The sequence below is a fragment of the Hyaena hyaena genome, unplaced genomic scaffold, assembly GCF_003009895.1.
Source record: "Hyaena hyaena isolate Hyena2069 unplaced genomic scaffold, ASM300989v1 scaffold_504, whole genome shotgun sequence".
NCBI classification, from domain to species: Eukaryota; Metazoa; Chordata; class Mammalia; order Carnivora; family Hyaenidae; genus Hyaena; species Hyaena hyaena.
In genome coordinates this window covers 1,417,298-1,434,968 of record NW_024081137.1, presented here as the reverse complement: position 1 = coordinate 1,434,968, position 17,671 = coordinate 1,417,298, and the positions used below count along the sequence as shown (strand labels likewise).

At 34.8% G+C, this 17,671-nt stretch overlaps 1 protein-coding gene across 1 annotated transcript in view; it reads right to left on the bottom strand.

Moving 5' to 3' along the window:
• LOC120247169 (syntaxin-binding protein 3) overlaps positions 1-17,671 on the bottom strand; it is a gene marked incomplete at its 3' end in the record, with an annotated part of 40,775 nt that overhangs the window by 11,687 nt on the left and 11,417 nt on the right. Inside the window, exons 2-8 of the mRNA XM_039254967.1 lie at positions 16,236-16,285; positions 15,583-15,664; positions 12,537-12,613; positions 10,067-10,145; positions 8,660-8,760; positions 4,522-4,676; positions 920-1,010 (exon numbers count right to left, since the gene is read on the bottom strand). Coding sequence (XP_039110898.1) covers positions 920-1,010; positions 4,522-4,676; positions 8,660-8,760; positions 10,067-10,145; positions 12,537-12,613; positions 15,583-15,664; positions 16,236-16,285 — 635 coding nt within the window. The remainder of the gene's footprint in view (positions 1-919; positions 1,011-4,521; positions 4,677-8,659; positions 8,761-10,066; positions 10,146-12,536; positions 12,614-15,582; positions 15,665-16,235; positions 16,286-17,671) is intronic.

Below are 17,671 nucleotides of genomic sequence, written 5' to 3'. Positions count from 1 at the left end.
GCCACCCAGGCGCCCCATGTTGTATTAATTTTTATAAGTTCAAGAGCCTCCTCCGCTGGGATGCTTTCCAAGCCTCCAGTTAGAAGATTAAACCCACTACATTCTATGTATTATTTATTTCATTTCACTTATTAAACAACACTGTAGCAGTGGTTTCCCTTGCCCATCTCCTCTTCTAAGCTATCAACAGTTTCTTCTGCTTATTTAATATAGCTTCTGAGCCCCCTGGTCTCACCTCTTTCAGTTTCCTCAGACTCTTCATTTTCCAACCATAGCCTAAATGCTGGTATTCTCCAGGACTCAACCTTAGTCTCTGATTACTTTATACTGTCTTCATAAGATAGTAACAGCTGCCACTTGTTAAACTCCTATATGTGCTGAACACGTTAATTCACCTAATCTTCATGCCAACCAAGCAAGCTATACATTTATCACATACATTTTATATATGAAAATACGACTCAGAGTAAATAATTTGTACAAAGTCACAGAGATGGCAATAAGAGTAACTATATTTATTAAATGTTTACTCAGCAGCAAGTACCATTGTAAGAATTTTAAAAGTTATAACTCATTTAACCCTCTACTTTATAAAATAGGTATTCTTATTATCCCCATTTTATAGTTTAAGAAAACTTAGGCACAGGGAAGTTACATTATTTACCCAAACTGACATATCTATGAATTAAAAATGGCAGAGCCAGGACTTGGACACAGTGCTTACTTCAAAACCCATGTCTCCCAATAAACCACACTATTATTAAGGTTCCCACTACCATCTATATTAATTATTCTTACAATACTGGGGATCTATGTTAATGATTCCCAAATCAACACTGGAAAATGAACAATAATACTTTTGATTTATGAAGAAATAAGATAGACTGTTCATAATCACTATTTGCCTTTTAAATATTACCTTTATTAGGCTCTTTTCATCAATCTTGTAGTAGTTTTCAAGTTTTTTTTCAACAAGCTGCGCAAGCTTACTGGCGTTATCTAGAGGTTTACTGTAAGTGGAAAAAATGTTCAAACAATTATCCTTTCAAAACACATGTTGCAATATCATAAAGCTGAATTCTAAAATTAAACCACGCAATAATTAAAAGATTTTATAAACACAGAAAACTTCAATTAAAAATATATCAAATATAATATTATACCAATTTGTCTGGATTTTACAAATGTAAACCTCATATGCACTTCAGATTTTCTTAAAGAAAATAATATATTATAAACAAAACTACAGTTCCCTGTATTTCCCTCCCCATTCCTAATCTTGTCCTCTACCTCTCTCCACTTTCAATAGCAACCACTAACATGAATTTGGTGTGTATTCTTCCTATCAATGCTGTTATAAATATATATATATATATTGCTTTCTATATGTTTAACAGTATATGTTATATATGTTTGAGATCTATGTTGACATATACATATCAAATTTATTCACTTTAGTTCTACAGTTTTCCATCATATGATTATACTGGATTCTATGTATTCATCTCCTTAAAGACGGACTTTCTAATTTTTTTTTGAGGCTTATTCATTTTTCAGAGACAGAGCATGAATGGGAGAGGAGCAGAGGGAGAGGGAGACATGGAATCTGAAGCTGGCCCCAGGCTCTGAGCTGTCAGCATAAAGCTCAACGCAGGGCTCAAACTCACAGACTATGGGATCAAGACCTAAGCTGAAGTCAGATATACAACCAACTGAGCCACCCAGGTGCCCCTTAAAGATGGACGTTTAAATCATTCTCAATTTTATAATAAACTGTAACAAATATCTTTTTAACTGTATCTCCATGTAGGCTTTTCTACATCTAAAAATGCAATTGCTGGTGCGCCTGGGTGGCTTAGTCGGTTAAGCATCTGACTTTCGCTTAGGTCATGATCTCGCGGTTCGTGGGTTCGAGCCCCACATCGGGCTCTGTGCTGACTGCCAGCTCAGAGCCTGGAGCTTCTTTCAGAGTCTGTGATTCCCTCTCTCTCTGACCCTCCCCTGCTCACGCTGTCTCTATCTCTCTCCTAGAAATAAATAAAACATTTAAAAAAAATTTTTTTAATGCAATTGCTGAGTCAATGAAGAACATCTTTACTTTTCTAGATATTAGCCTATTACTCTCCAATGAGTTGACCAATTATCCTTCCTCCTAGCAGTGTGAGATTTCTCAATGTGCTCTCTAACATTTAATCAGCTTTCCAATATAACCTTTTGCATAAAATTTTGTATATTACGGTCTTCTAAAATGACAAAATCATAGTCTAAATTATGACTTCATGACCAGTGGCATTAGCATAACTTCTCAGTCTACAGGAAAAAATGCTGTAAAAGTCTCTTCAATTAGCATACCAATCTCAAAAATGGAGGGTCTCATTGTGAGGGCTTCAAACGTTAAACACTCTTTAGATTTTATACCTTAAACATAAAGCAGCAACTATAAAGAATGATTTATTACATGTTTAGCTTTAAAATATTTTCAAAAGGAAATAATTTTATTTTTAACAGTCCACAAGACATAAAGGAATGCTTTGAGAAACTACAAGTAGGATTTTTTTTAATTTTTTTAATGTTTTATTTATTTTTGAGAGAGAGATAGAGACAGTGTGAGCAGGGGAGGGTCAGAGAGCGAGGGAGTCACAGAATCCAAAGACAGGTTCCAGGCTCTGAGCTAGCTGTCAGCACAGACCCCGATGCGGGGCTCGAACCCACGAACCATGAGATCATGACCTTAGCCAAAGTCGGACACTTAACCGAATGAGCCACCCAGGCGTCCCTACAAGTAGGATTTTAATGTTACTTAAATATAAAATACATGAATTTGAAATTAAACAGTTCAGCCAACAAACTTGACAAATGCAAATGTTTAAATTAAAGAAACTTTTAAAAAAGAAATGAGTGATAATACTTGCAGTAGTACCATAGTATATTTACTACTACCATTTTACTAATGTCATGCACTATTCTGAATGCTTGACAGAGTTCTAACAACAACTTAATATGGTGGGTACTATTATCATTCCTATTTCATAGATATGGAAACTGAGGGCAGAAGGGTCATACAGCTGAAGTCAGATATACAACCAACTGAGTAATTAGCAGAGACTAAAATCCAAGCTGTCTGGTTACATACAACAACATGGATGACTCTCATAATGTTGAACAGAGAATGCAGAAACAAAAAACAGAAGATTCCATTTTTACCAAGTTCAACATCAAGGCAGAACTAAAATACATGTCAGAAGTCAGTATAGTAGTGACCTTCACGGAGAAAAAAGAGGGTGGTGATCAAGAGGAATCATGAGCAGAACCTCTGAGATGCTGTTTATGTTCTATTTCTTGACCTTGGTAGGGTTTAAGAGGTATGTTCACTTCGGAATGATTTATCAAGCCATATACATATACTTTATGCACTTTTCAGAAAGCAAGCCTGGAGCATAAGAGCCCAAAGTGGGGCTCAAACCCGTGAACTGTGAGATCACGACCTGAGCCAAAGTTGGAAGCTTAACTGACTGAGCCACCCAGGCATCCCACAGTAAATCTTTTTTTTTTTTTAATCTTTTAATGTTTATTCATTTTTGAGAAACAGAGAGACAGAGTGTGAGCATGGGAGGGGCAGAGAGAGAGGGAGACACAGAATCTGAAGCAGGCTCCAGGCTTGGAGCTGTCAATAGAGCCTGATGGGGGCTCAAACTCACAAGCTGTGAGATCATGATCTGAGCTAAGTCGGATGCTCAACTGACTGAGCCACCCAGGTGCCCCAGTAAATCTTATTCTTAAAAAAGAAGCAAATAAATAAAGGTACATAGTATTAAAGTCAAACTTTAGCTCTAAACAAAACAAACAATAAAATCTATTTAGAATGGCCATTAGGGGGCACCGGGCTGGTTCACTCAGTTGAGAGTCTGGCTCTTGATTTCAGCAAAGGTCATGATCTCTAGTCTTCTTAAGTTTGAGTGAGCCCTGCACTGGGCTCTGCACTGACAGCAGGGAGCCTGCTTGGAATTCTCTCCCTCTCTCTCTGCCCTCCCCAGCTCATCCAAGCACTCTCTCTCAAAATAAATAAACATTAAAAATATATATATTTAAGAGCACCTGTTTAGCTCAGTTGGTTAATCGTCCAACTCTTGATCTCAGCTCAGGTCATGATCTCATGGTTCATGAGTTTGAGTCCTGCATCCGGCTCTGCGCTGACAGTGTGTAACCTGCCTGGGGGGATTCTCTCTCTTCCCTTTCTGCTCCTCCTCCCTGCTCACATGCTCTCTCTCAAAATAAATAAATAAACATTTTTTAAAAAGTGCTTGCAAATTATATCAAATTTAAGCTCTGAAATTTATAACAGAGTCTATTAGTTGTTTGGAAATTTCAACTTTCAACTTTAAATCTCCTATTTGAACAGCATAACTTTATATGGAATTTGGAAAGTAAACTCTGAAAACCAATACACTGAGACATTACTTCCCTCTATACTGGAGATCAAACAGAAAGCATAACATATACAGACAGTACTGAGGGTCTTACCTTTTATATCTTACTCCAGGGTTTTCATCCAGGGTAGCACATACTGTAACTATCTGCGTAGCCATCGCTTCCATAACAGAATCTTTTCCATTTGCATTACTAGGGTCTGGACTGTAACAGTAATAGAATGCATCCGGTACATCAAGAGTATAAACCTAAGTTAGGCCCAAAACAAAAAAGGTCATACTGTGTCAACTGGTGTCATGGTTAAAAAAAAAAAAAAAAAAAATCAAGAAAAATGTGGCTATTATTTGGGACATTAAAAAAATTACTTGCTTAACCATACTGTCTCCTGAGACCACAGTGTCTTTACCTTAATCAAATCTCATTTTCTGTCATCTTGATTTCATCTTTCTTTCTTTCTTCACTCTCTTTTCCTGCTTAGCCTACCTCTCTCCTTCAATTCTTGTTTCATACTGTATTATTTGTTTCTCACTACCTGTGCAACAGATGAAGGAATCCAAGGTAGTCAAACTAAAATAAAAATCTAATACCTGGCACAAAGAAATAAAACAAAGTCAAAACTGGTCTATATATTTGACACACATTAAAAATGTTAATCCATTAGAGAATAATCTAGAAATCTTCCACAGTTGGTATATATCTTCAATTCTTTAGCTTATATTCTTCATGTCCTTAAAATAGAGATATATTTCCCAAAAAGATACAGTATTGTGCCAGACACAGTAACTGGTCTAATCATAGATACACTGAAACCTCAAAGACACATTTATTCAACTAACAAAACCGTTTACTTATATGCAAAGAACTGGATTAGAGAAGTGCATGGGTGGTGCAGTCAGTTAAGCAACGGACTCTTGATCTAGGCTCAGGTCAGGCTCTCTCTATTCACGGGTTCGAACCCAGTTTCAGGCTCTGTGCTGATGGTTCGGAGTCTGCTTGGGATTCTTTCTTTTTGCCCCTCCCCTGCTTGTGTGTGTGCACGCACTTGCTTGTTCTTGCTCTCTCTCTCTCTCTCTCTCAAAAATAAATATATAACATTAAAAAAAAAAAAAAGGAACTGGATTAGAGATTTACTATTATTATTTAAAGAGAACAAAAGTGAGGCACCTGGGTGGCTCAGTAGGTTAAGCATCTCTTGGTTTCAGCTCAGGTGACAATCTCACAGATAGTGTGACACCAAGCCCCACACTGGGCTCTGTGGTGATGGTGCAGAGAGCCTACTTGGGATTTTCTTTCTCCCTCTCTCTGCCCCACCCCCACTCATGCTCGCATACTCTAAACAAACAAACAAACAAGCAAACTTTAAAAATGAAAACAAAAGAAGAAGCTCTTTTACTGGGGTTGAGTTCTTCACTAAACTAATTTTTATTTTTATTTTTTTAAGACAATGATAACAATCCCTCTTAGCCTAGGATAATGCATTGAGTATAAGTATGTAATAAACATTACATGCTAAACTCCTGCATTATGAATAAACTCCCTTGTGAAAAGTTTCCTTTCATTTTATATCCATTCATTTCTCTGAACATAACACAAAACCAACAGCAGCAGGCTGAATATGGATTCAGATTTAGCCATAGCTAATCCACTTATGTCTGTGTTGCTCAAAGTCTTGGCTGTTAAATTAACTGCCAACAAGCACTTCTCTTAGTACACTATTACATACAGTAGATAATATTACTTGTTCAAAAATACTTACTGTCCCTCCCTAAGGGCCTCTCTCCCTATAAGAATATACTTCCCACTCACTAAAGTCAGCCTTGGCTATGGGCACTAGAACATAAGTAGAAGTGACATGTGCTACTCCCCACAAAAGCTTTAAAAGCCATTGTGTGGCTCCGAAATTTCTCTTTTCCCTCTGCTATGTCCCAGACAAGGGCTATTCCTTCAGCCTCATACCCAGAATGAAGAGAATCTAGAGCAAAGCCCCAGGCAAACCATAATGGACAAAAATATGAGAAATAAACTTGGCTACAGTAATGCACTGAGATTTAGGGAATTGTTACAATAGTTTAAAATTAACCTAAGCTATCTAATACTCCAATGAGCCAAAGAGAATTCTATACTCATATTTCTTCCATTCTTCTATGTCCCTTCTCCTCCTCCTCTCCACTTTCCATTACTACCATTACATGTTCCTTGAGACCATTACCAAATATTTTCTTCAATTTTATGACCCACAATCAGCCCCTTAAGTAAAGATTCCTCCCACCCCCGCCACTTTCATCTACTTTTTTTTTTTTGCTAATCTATAGCTGGCTTAGCTCTATTTCTACATCTAGCACCCTCCCCACTAACTATACCAGACTCTTCATACTCTGGAAGGTCCACTGTAATCAAATTTCTCTACATTCTTAACTGCTTTCCCTTTAATTACCCTCATGTATATGTGATAGCACTAATTATCTTAAATCCTCTAAGAAGTAAAGCAAGAGGTTTCTTTAATCTCTTTGACTCAAAAATTCAGGATTGAATCAATCTCCTTCCTCTTCATGCAACCTCTAAATGTGTTGAATGTCTGTCCAACTTATCTTCTCTGAAGCACTATCCCATCTGACTTTGTATCTAGCTGATAGTATCCACTGTACAAGATCTTGATAAATGTTCATACAGGCCTTTGCTCTTAGCTCAAAGCACTTGGTAGCATTTCCTTTATATCTTCACTTACAAAGTTCAAAACATTTTCACTGTAATTTCTCTGTAACAGTTACATTTACTAAGTAAATGCTCTTAAGATACTTATCAAGGAAATAAAAGCAAAAACTTCTTTGGGGAAAAACAAAGCAGACAGAACCTTAAATAATCACATTTTGAAAAGACACAGTAAGAAGATTCTCATGAGATTTCTCTATATAGACAAAAACAAGTTATTTCCGTCACCAATCAAATTGGTCAGATAGCTACACAAATCTCTCCTTCAAATATAGTAAATGCAGAATTTTGATGAATTTTCAGGCTAAAACTATATTTACCATCTGTACGGCAGATGCTCTGGATCCATTTATAATATTTATCACACTACTGTTTATACCCCACATCATTTAGAAAGCCCATCTCACCCTGTATTAAAATTCCGTATCACATTAAAAGGAAAAGGCCTAAAGGTAACCTTTGGCAACAGTGCAATGTTAAAACAGATATCTTAAAATTTTACAATTTGGATTATAATCTTTCTTTGCCCAAAATAGCAATAAGCTTAAAAGAAAAATCCCTTGGGGCGCCTGTGTGGCTCAGTCAGTTAAGCGTCCACTTCAGCTCAGGTCATGACCTCATGGTTTGTGAGTTTGAGGGTGGGTGAGTCCCGCTTCGGATCCTCTGTATCCCTCTCTCTCTACCCCTCACCTGCACTCCCTCTCTCAAAAATAAACAAACATTTAAAAAGAAAAGAAAAAACATTCCTTTATCTAGGACCTTTCTTTCTCTTAAAATACTGACCTTATAATTCCAAACCACAGTGAACTATTACAATTCTAGGAAATGCTAGAATCCAAACACAGAGAACAGAGCACAGCAAAGCTGAGCAATGCACCAGCTGTGTGATTTGGGGCAAGTTACTTAACTTCTTTGATTTCACCACCTTTAAAATGAAGACAGAATTACTATCCATTCATAGGGCTATTATGAGGATTACATGAATATATTTATGGAAAACACTTAGGAAAGTGGCACATGGAGAATACTATGTAGGTGTTTCCTATCACCATTATTATGATTAATTGAAGGATCATAACTATTCCAAAGTCAAAATATATTTTTAAAATCCTTTATTTTATAAATTAAAGCAATCCATATACTGTTACAGGAAAAATTTATTGAAGAACATTTGTTTTAATATCACAAATGGTTACAGAAGCTAAAAATGTTTCTTTTGAGTCATCTAACATAGACTGTGCTCAAATCTTTTGATTTCATAATCTAATAGTTCTGTAAAACTTGACATACACAGGACTTAGCAGCAGCTGTGAAATTTAAGCTCCACTTTCATAATGTTCTATTCCAATTTATTCTCCTCTCCTTTCCTTCATCATGATATGTTTATTCGTGGATCATTCAAAATTCACCAAATACATAACATATAACATATCTTTAAGATATACCTTATTCACAAGCAAGCTCATAAAACCAAATTTTAAAATACACTATGAACTAAAATTAAAATAAAAAAAGGAAGTACCTGAGACTCAAGTGGAATGAAGGAAATATTTATTTCTTTACATCTTCTTATTGATTTGGAGCAAGAAACCTTAATTTTGTTAAAGAGACTATCAGGGCAAACTGAAAGGGGGAAAAAAACAATCAAGGCATATAACTCCATCTAAATTGTTATTCTTTTGAATAAATCATTTTAACATCCAAGAATATTTATTTTTTACATATAATTAACGATTTTCACAAAGCAATTTACTATGAGGACAGAGATAATATTTAAATGTTTTTCTTCACTTAGCAGAAAAAATGTATTCTAGCCAAGAGGGCTTGTAATAGAAATTCCATTTTCCCCATTATAGGCACCATAACTTATTATTTCCTTAGAGAGCTGCTTATACAGCAAACTAAAATAGTTAGGAAGGAAAATCATGTCCAAACTCATGACTTAATAAACTTTCATAGGACTTTCAGAATTTCTTAGGAATTTATACTACTTTTCTAAATGTGGCACTAAGTGCAACCATCCCACACAAATTGTTAGTTTTTCCTTGTATTTCAAGAACTTCTCTAATGACAGGAAATCCTGAGACTAATACAGAGCCTGTTCTCCCCACCCTCCCTTTACCTGTTTATATCTCTATTAAATTTAGGTTGGAACATCAACCATTGGGTCCTAGTGTCTTTTAACATGATGTTCTTTAGCCTCAAAGAGGCTTCACATTCGTTAAATTTTATAAATTCTATAAACATGAATTTCTGTATAATACGGTTCTTTAAAAGACAAATACTTATGGCATGACATATTTAAAATGCAAACTACTACTATGAGATAAATAACTTACAGGAAAAACAATCTACTGCTTAAAATTATGAATTTCTAATAGCATTGACCAAGACTATACTTAATGAATGGCATTTTTATTTTGCAAGATAATTATGTAAGATATAACATAAAGCAGAATTATGTGTGTGTCTGGACTTCTCTGTGATGCTTTTGTTTAGGTGCTTTCTGTTTGAACATAGGGCATGGTAAGAGAAATGTGACAGATTCTCTCCATTAATATTTGTCAAACAGATGGCAATTTCTGCAGTACCCTCCCAACGGGTCTTATTTTTGATTATATAATCAAATCCCCAATTAAAACTTAGATTTAAAAAAGAATTACTCCTGTCATCAGCATAAAATTTGAGGTATAGCTCTCACTACCAACCCCCTACCATTGTACACCAGCAAAAATGACTAGTCAGAATTTAATTTTCTATTACTTTAATATGAATTAGGACAGATATGATCTTATATTTTTAGATTTTTTCTAATCTAATTAAACAAGCAATAAATAGAAAGTCTTAATATTGTAATAGTATTGTAAGAAATATTTTACAATTAATAGGATTTTAAACAAAAAAGCAATACTTTTACAAAGCTACTTACAGTCCGTGAAGTATATATATGCTGCTTTGTATTTGTTCTCGGATTTACTTGCAAAATCACGTAAAAAACAGTCTACAGACTTAAAAAAGGTTAGATGTTAATACACATTTAACCAAATGTTAATTTAAACGTGCTAGCTTTTGAAATAACTAAGAATACTCTTTTTTGATAATAAAACAAAACCTTAACTATCTCAAAGTGTACTTTATAAACTGATTTTTTACAATGCTATCTTATCTAGCCAGTAATAGCTAAAAACCTAAGAAGCAGTAAGGTAGTATGTATAAACAGAGTACAGTTTCAACAATGAGAAGATCCAGGAGCAATCCAGTGACTGGGAAGCTGAAGCCACAGAGATCATGAGAAGGTAACAAATCAAGGAACTGAGAAGCCAATAAACATACTGGAAATGTTATATACCTGAGTAATGAAAGAATTGTGATTATAACTGGGAAAGTGCTGAAGAGAGTGACAGTGAGCTAGGAGTAAAATTGTCAAGGGATAATGCAAGAAGGAGGAATGGCAAGTAATAAAGTCTGGTAGTGCTTGCACGTCTCAGTGCTGGTAGTTTTAAAGATACAATGATCTGGAAGCAAAAATGAAGAACACAAAATTTAATGATCTCTCCGCCATCTGTTCCTTTTTCTCCTAGAACTCCTAGAACTATTTCTTTTAGGCCTCACAGATCAATCCAATCAGTCCAGCAAGTCTCTTATCTTTCCCCCATGATTTTCATGACTGTTTTTTTTTTTTTTTGCTTTAAGATATTCCATTTTAACTAAGCTATTAACTTAAATTTCAATAGCGATTATCCTCTTTTGCCAATAAACTGAAAAATCACACACTTTTGAGCTTCAGGAAATTTTTTATATGCTATACTAGACTCTTCTTACATGTATCATTTTTCTGTTCAATTCATCCTTCTCTCCAAGAAGCTATATTTTGTATTTTCTTCATTCTTACTGAACTTCCTCTTTCTGGCAGCTTGGCCCAGTTAGATGTGTTGATGAATTCCTTTGTTAACTCACTGAAGGTATAGGTTTGTTGCTAGAAAAATCCTAAATACAGGCAGTTCTACAAGAGGGGAAGGCAAAAAGATTTCTATTCCTGCGGGCTCTAAGTATATAAGCAGACAAACCATCAGGGCTTTCTTTTTCACCAACTGACCTTTCCCCTGGGGTTCAGAGATCTCTTACAGCCAAACTCTTCTGAAATCTGTCATTTTATGGCCCCTGGCTGGGAATACTCTGACCCTGGTTTCCAGATGCCTACCCAGCTACTAAGGAAGGAAGTCTCTCACTAGGCTTCTCCACTAGTGTCCAACAGCCCAAGCCCTCACTGGTACCCCCAGGACTGGGGGGCCCAACAGGTAATTGACTCAGGACAGAAAGAGAAACTAGGGTTGTTTATAGTAGAAAAAGGAATCACATTCAGATACCATTTTCTCTGAGCCCTTTGCTCCTTTACCGAATACACAATTTTGTATCCTGCTTCTGTCACATAACATTAAAAATAAACATTTACCTAAATCATTAAAATTTCCCAGAAATCTCATTTTTAATGGACAGTCTTTCCTACTATTAATCTATTAATGGTAAGAATTAGCATTAAGATATAAAATGTCATTAAAACCCACCAGCAGCCAGCATCTAGAGACTAAATAGTGAATATCTGATTTTTTTTTCCTGCTGTCTGCAAGAATCAGAAGAAATGAAACTGCATTTGCCAACTTAACGTTCTGGGTGGGAATAAGCCAAAGATTGTATTAGAAAATCCATTCTCAGATAATGAACGGAATAAAGGAATCTGACATGGTGCCTAGGTGGCACAATCGAGTCCCACATTGGGCTCTGTGCTGACAGCTCAGAGCCTGGAGCCTACATTGGATTCTGTGTCTCCCTCTCTTTCTGAATCTTCCCACCCACACACTGTCTCTGTCTCTCAAAAATAAATTAACATTAAAAAAAATTAGAATAAAGGAATCTGATATTTACTTGGCTCTAAAATTTTGGCTTTAATATGCATTCAATTACAGATTATAAACTAATTCCTTTGACATAAAAGATTATTTACATATATATGCATGCATACATGTGTATATACATACATGTATGCTACAGGGAAGTAACTTAAGATAAAGAATTAATCTATGACCATCTCTTTTATTGTATATTTCTATCTTCCCAAAAAATATGGTTGCAGAGGAACAGCATGAGTAAATCACTCAAACTCCATCATTTTAATACAATTAAATTTTACTTTCAGATATGATGAGAGAATTCTTTCATTTATATATTCTCATTAAGAAGAGCGCAAATGAAATAATTTTCTAACAGAGAAGAACTTTCCTAAGCAAACTAGTTTATGGCACTATTTTTCTAATAAAGGGTGGTGTATTACTTTCAATTGCCTATGAGAAAATGATGTCGATGAATGAGGAAGATACTTTTTAAAGATTCAAAACACTCACCTTTGGTGTTGGAGAGATAAAATAAAGAGCTTTCATTTGTCTGACGGGTTCTCGATTCTTATAAATATTCTCCACAACTAATAAAAAAACAAGTCCATTTTATATAACCAACTATTTATACACTTGAAATAGTTTTAAAATAAGCTTTACTTCTTATTTATAATAGGGAAACACATTAACGTATCTTGGGGTTTAACATTTTCTTTGTTCCCCTTTGATAAATTTAAAAAATCCCCAAAATGTATCTTCCCTAAACCTAAATTCTGGGCTAAGTGCTCATCATGAGAAAAAAGGATGAAGCAGCTATTTCATAGTTAGGTCTACCAGTATAAGCAATCAACATGCCATAAAGCAAGGAAATGCATTAAAAATTAAAATTCATATATCTTTTTAAAAATATTCTAATGAGATAGCAAATATAATACCAGATATCAGGTTAAGCACTTAACATAATTTATCCGTTAAACCTTCTAATAAGTATTATATAACAAACCAATAAAATAAATATTTTACAAATTAGGAAACTGAGACTTAAAGAAGTTAGGTAACTTGAAAGCTAGAAAGTAGAACCGGTAGGATTCCAGCTCCAATCTGTTTGACTCCAGAACTCAAGGTTTTAACTGCTATAATATTCTTTAAATAAACTGCCAATTAACTCTTTTTCTTTTAAAACTATGCAATAATTTTAAAGTATTTTTAACAATTAAACATCACCATAATTTACTCAATTGTATTTTTATTATTGAAATTAATAAGTTTATGAAATTAACTAACATGAAACAAAGTGAATTTAAAACCAGTAAACTCTAGGGGCGCCTGGGTGGCTCAGTAAGTGTTGGACTCTTAGTTTCTGCTCAGGTGGTGATCTCACATTTTCGTGAGATCAAGCCCTGCATGGGGCTCTGTGCTGACAGTGTGCAGCCTGCTTGGGATTCTCTCTCTCCTTCTTCCTGCCCCCCCCCCCCCACTGCCTGCACTTGCCCTGTCTCTCCCTCTCAAAAAATAAACTTTAAAAAAAAAAAAAGAAAAGCAAACAACACAAAAAAACTAGTAAACTCTAAACTGTCAAATTAACTACTAAAGCTATATTTTAAAAAATTAAGTATCATTCTACAAATCAAGAGAATCACCTTTCAAGACTAATGCTGGCAAAAGCCCTGGAAAGAATTAAAAAGATTAATCTGACAGGCAAGGTAGGTTACTGTTTAACTTCTCTGATAAATATGATGATTCACCTTCTCATTCCTACATTTGTATTAGTAAAGTAAAAGTTTATCACAGCTTCTATTAGGATATCAAATAAAGTTTCTAAGGAAATATTTAATTGTATTTTTATCTCCATTCCCAACTATGGTAATTTCACCTTTAAAAGACTAAGGTTAAATCTACGTAAACTTACTCTTACTGCTTAATACTCAAAGTCAAGTGCCTTACAGTCATCTTATGCTATACATACAATGTTTGGTCAGTAATGTACATGTTAAAATGTGAAACTACTGTGGGTATGATTTTTTAGAACACAGACTTTGAAAATAATCTGAAATGTCTGGTTATTAATAGCAGAAAGTACCGCTAATTCAATTCCCTGAAAAATGAGTATCTAATAAGTGATTTAACAAAAAGGTTTTTAAGGGATGCCTGAGTGGCTGTTAAATATTAATATCTAAAACCTTACAATGTAAGGATGTAAAACTCAAGATTCAGAAATTAAAGAAATCAGGGGCATCTGGGTGGCTCAGTTGGTTGAGTGTCCGACTCTTGATTTCAGCTCAGGACATGATCTCATTGTTCTTGGGTCCTAGCCCCAAGGTGAGCTCTGTGCTGATTAGTGTGGAGCCTGTTTGGGATGCTTGCTCTCCCTTTCTCTCTGCCCCTCTCCCATTCATGCTCTCTTTCTCTCTCTCTCTCAAAATAAACAAACATTAAGAAAAAAATACAACTCTGGAAAGTTCTAAAGAAACCTGTTTAGGGGCACCTGGATGGCTCAGTCAGTTGAGTGTCCAAATTCAGCTCAGGTCATGATCTCACGGTCTATGAGTTCAAGCCCCACATTGGGCTCTGTGCTGACAGCTCAGAGTCAAGCCTGCTTTGGATTCTGTCTCCCTCTCTTTCTGCTCCTCCCCTACTCTGTCTCTCTCTAAAAAATAAATAAACATTAAAACAAAAAAAAAAGAAAGAAAGCTGCTTAGCTTTGCTAGGCATTAGAATTTTTTCCTTGAAGACTATCAACGTCGAACACACAGTAAGAAACAATGGTTTAAAAAAATTAAATAAAACCTCCTTACAGTGCAAAATGGTTCTATAGCTTCATTATATTTTCATACATATTATCAAATGGTTCTAGGGGCACCTGGGTGGCTCAGTTGGTTAAGTGTCCAACTTTGGCTCAGGTCATGATGTCATGGTTCATGAGTTTGCACCCCGTGTCAGGCTCTGTGCTGACAGCTCAGAGCCTGGAGCCTGCTTCTGATTCAGTCTGTCTCCCTCCCTCTCTGCCCATCCCCCACTTGACTCTGTCTCTTTCTCTCTCAAAAATAAACAAACATTAAAAAAAAGACTTAAAAAATAGTTCTCACTTTAGTTGCTAATTAGAATGACCTTTGGAAACTTAAAAAACTTCATGGCTTAATCAATACTACATTTGTCCAGTAGTAGAAAAATTAAGGCTTTAATCTTCTGATTTCTACTTGAGAGTTTTTTCCACTGAGAAGGCCATAAAGACCATAAAGACAAGCTGCATATATATAATCACTAATAAAATATTATATAGTAAAGAATTTATATATAAATATGAAAATAATTATTACAAAAATTTTTAGACAATCCTCCCTTTGTACACATTGCTCAGGTTTTCTTGAAAATACTGGTGTAGTGGTTTTTTTTTGTTTTTAAATTTATTTATTTTGAGAGAGAAAGAGACATGGTTAGAGTTATAAAATAATAAAACATAACCCCCTCAGAAATACAGTGACTAACTAAAATTAATACTTCAAACTTTCCTAATCATAACAAAAAAGTTTTCATGATGAGTATTGGTAACACTTACCAGTTATACCCTCTGCTAGAAGATCTGTCATTTTGCAACACGATGCCAAAAGCTTAGTGGTAAATTCATCTAAAAGCATGATCTTAAAATGAATATAAATTAAGAAATAAAGTAAGTACTTGATTGCCAAGAATTCACAATAGAATTTAATCCATTAAACCTACTCAAACGTTTTATAATATAAAATGAAAATATTAGGACAGTAGGCAAAATTATCTCAATTCACCTCTTGCATGACCTAGAGATTTTCTCAATATACATACATATATTATACGTAAGTAAGCAAATAGAAACATTTCCATTTTGAAGCAGAGAACTTGTTCATTTTAAGTGTATCCTGTGTTTAACATCAAATTTTTTTTAATTATAAAATGCCACTTATAGAACAATAATTATTCCAGGAGCCATTCTTATTATTTTCCATGGTTTAATTAATTTAATCTTTACAACTATGCTATGAGGTAAGACTAGCTCTATTTTAGAGACAAGTAACAGAGAGGTCAAGCAATTTGCCTAAGAAGACACGGCTATCAAGTGGTGAAGCTATGATCTGAATGCAATCAGTATGGTTCTAGACTCTACCCTCTTATAGAAGTATAATAAGGACAATAGATTGATGTCCTCAATTAAAGGGCAAAATATGCATATTCTACCTTCCATTCCCCTTCTTTCTTGCAGTCATCAAACACTGTTGCTTTTATCTCTGCCAAGAAAAACACAAAAAACAAACAAATCACAATTACTTACAAATCTTAATCAATAGTAGAAATAGAACAGATGTATATTTTAAAAATTAAATAAAAGTTCAAAAAAAGATAATATAATAATAGAATAACTATTCAAAGATCCAAAAGATTGGGGAAGTACCCAATCTGAAAATCTGCTAACCTACATAAAAAGTATATACACCTGTTAAACTCTAAGTAAAAATTCAGTTCTCTTTAATACCTAACCTATTTTTAAACTGTAATATATTTTTAAACTTTTGAGAATAAAAGTATAACAGGGGCACCTGGGTGGTTCAGTAGGCTAAGCATCCGACTTCGGCTCAGGTCATTATCTCACGGTTCGTGGGTTCGAGCACTGCATCAGGCTCTGTGCACAGGTCAGAGCTTGGATCCTGTTTCAGACTGTGTCTCCCTCTCTCTCTGCCCCTCCCCCACTCCTGTTCTGTCTTTCTTACTCTCAAAAATAAATAATAAGCATTAAAGAAAAAAGTTAAGGGATGCCTGGGTGGCTCAGTTGGTTAAGCATCTGACTTAGGCTCAGGTCATGATCTCATGGTTTGTGAGTTTGAGCCCCGTGTTGGGCTCTGTGCCTGACGGCTGGGAGCCTGGAGCCTGCTTCAGAGTCTGTGACTCCATCCCTCTGCCCCTTCCCCCACTGACACTCTGTCTCTTTGTCTCTCTCTCAAAAATAAACATTAAAAAATATATTTAAAAAGTTAAAGTATTATAAAAAGGAATATAAATATATAAATATATCTGGAAAATATTTCTGATTTGCTTTTTCCTATTTTACTTAAACCCCAAGTAAACAAGATGCAAAGAGAAAACTCATAGGAAAATCCCTAACTAGCCCATTGCTGAATTACATCTCATAATCAAAAGTGCGTAAGTACTTTTCTTCCTGGTTTACTGCATTACAATTTTCAACAAGTTATATTACAACATTAGGATACAGATATTGTCTTGATTTATAATCAATAAATATTAACATGTTCCTTGTAATGATTTTCAAAATTAACAACCTAAACATATATTTTAAATTAGTTCACTAACAAAATTTTTTTCTTATTAAATAATACGCATAGGCAATCAACACAAATATCTGTTGTTCTACCTCAGAAGACAATTCCTCACATTTAATATTTAAGTAATTTTCAATTTTGAAAACTATTATGTAGTATGCAACAAATAAAATATAATTAAAATGTAAATTACAGAAACTTCTAATTTCATTAATTCCTGGTAATGAGAGGTTTATAGAATTCATTTAAACTTTCCTATTTCTTGGGTAAGCCTGGTTGACTCAGTCAGAAGAACATGCAAGTCTTTATCTCAGGTTTATAAGTTCGAGCCCCAGGCTG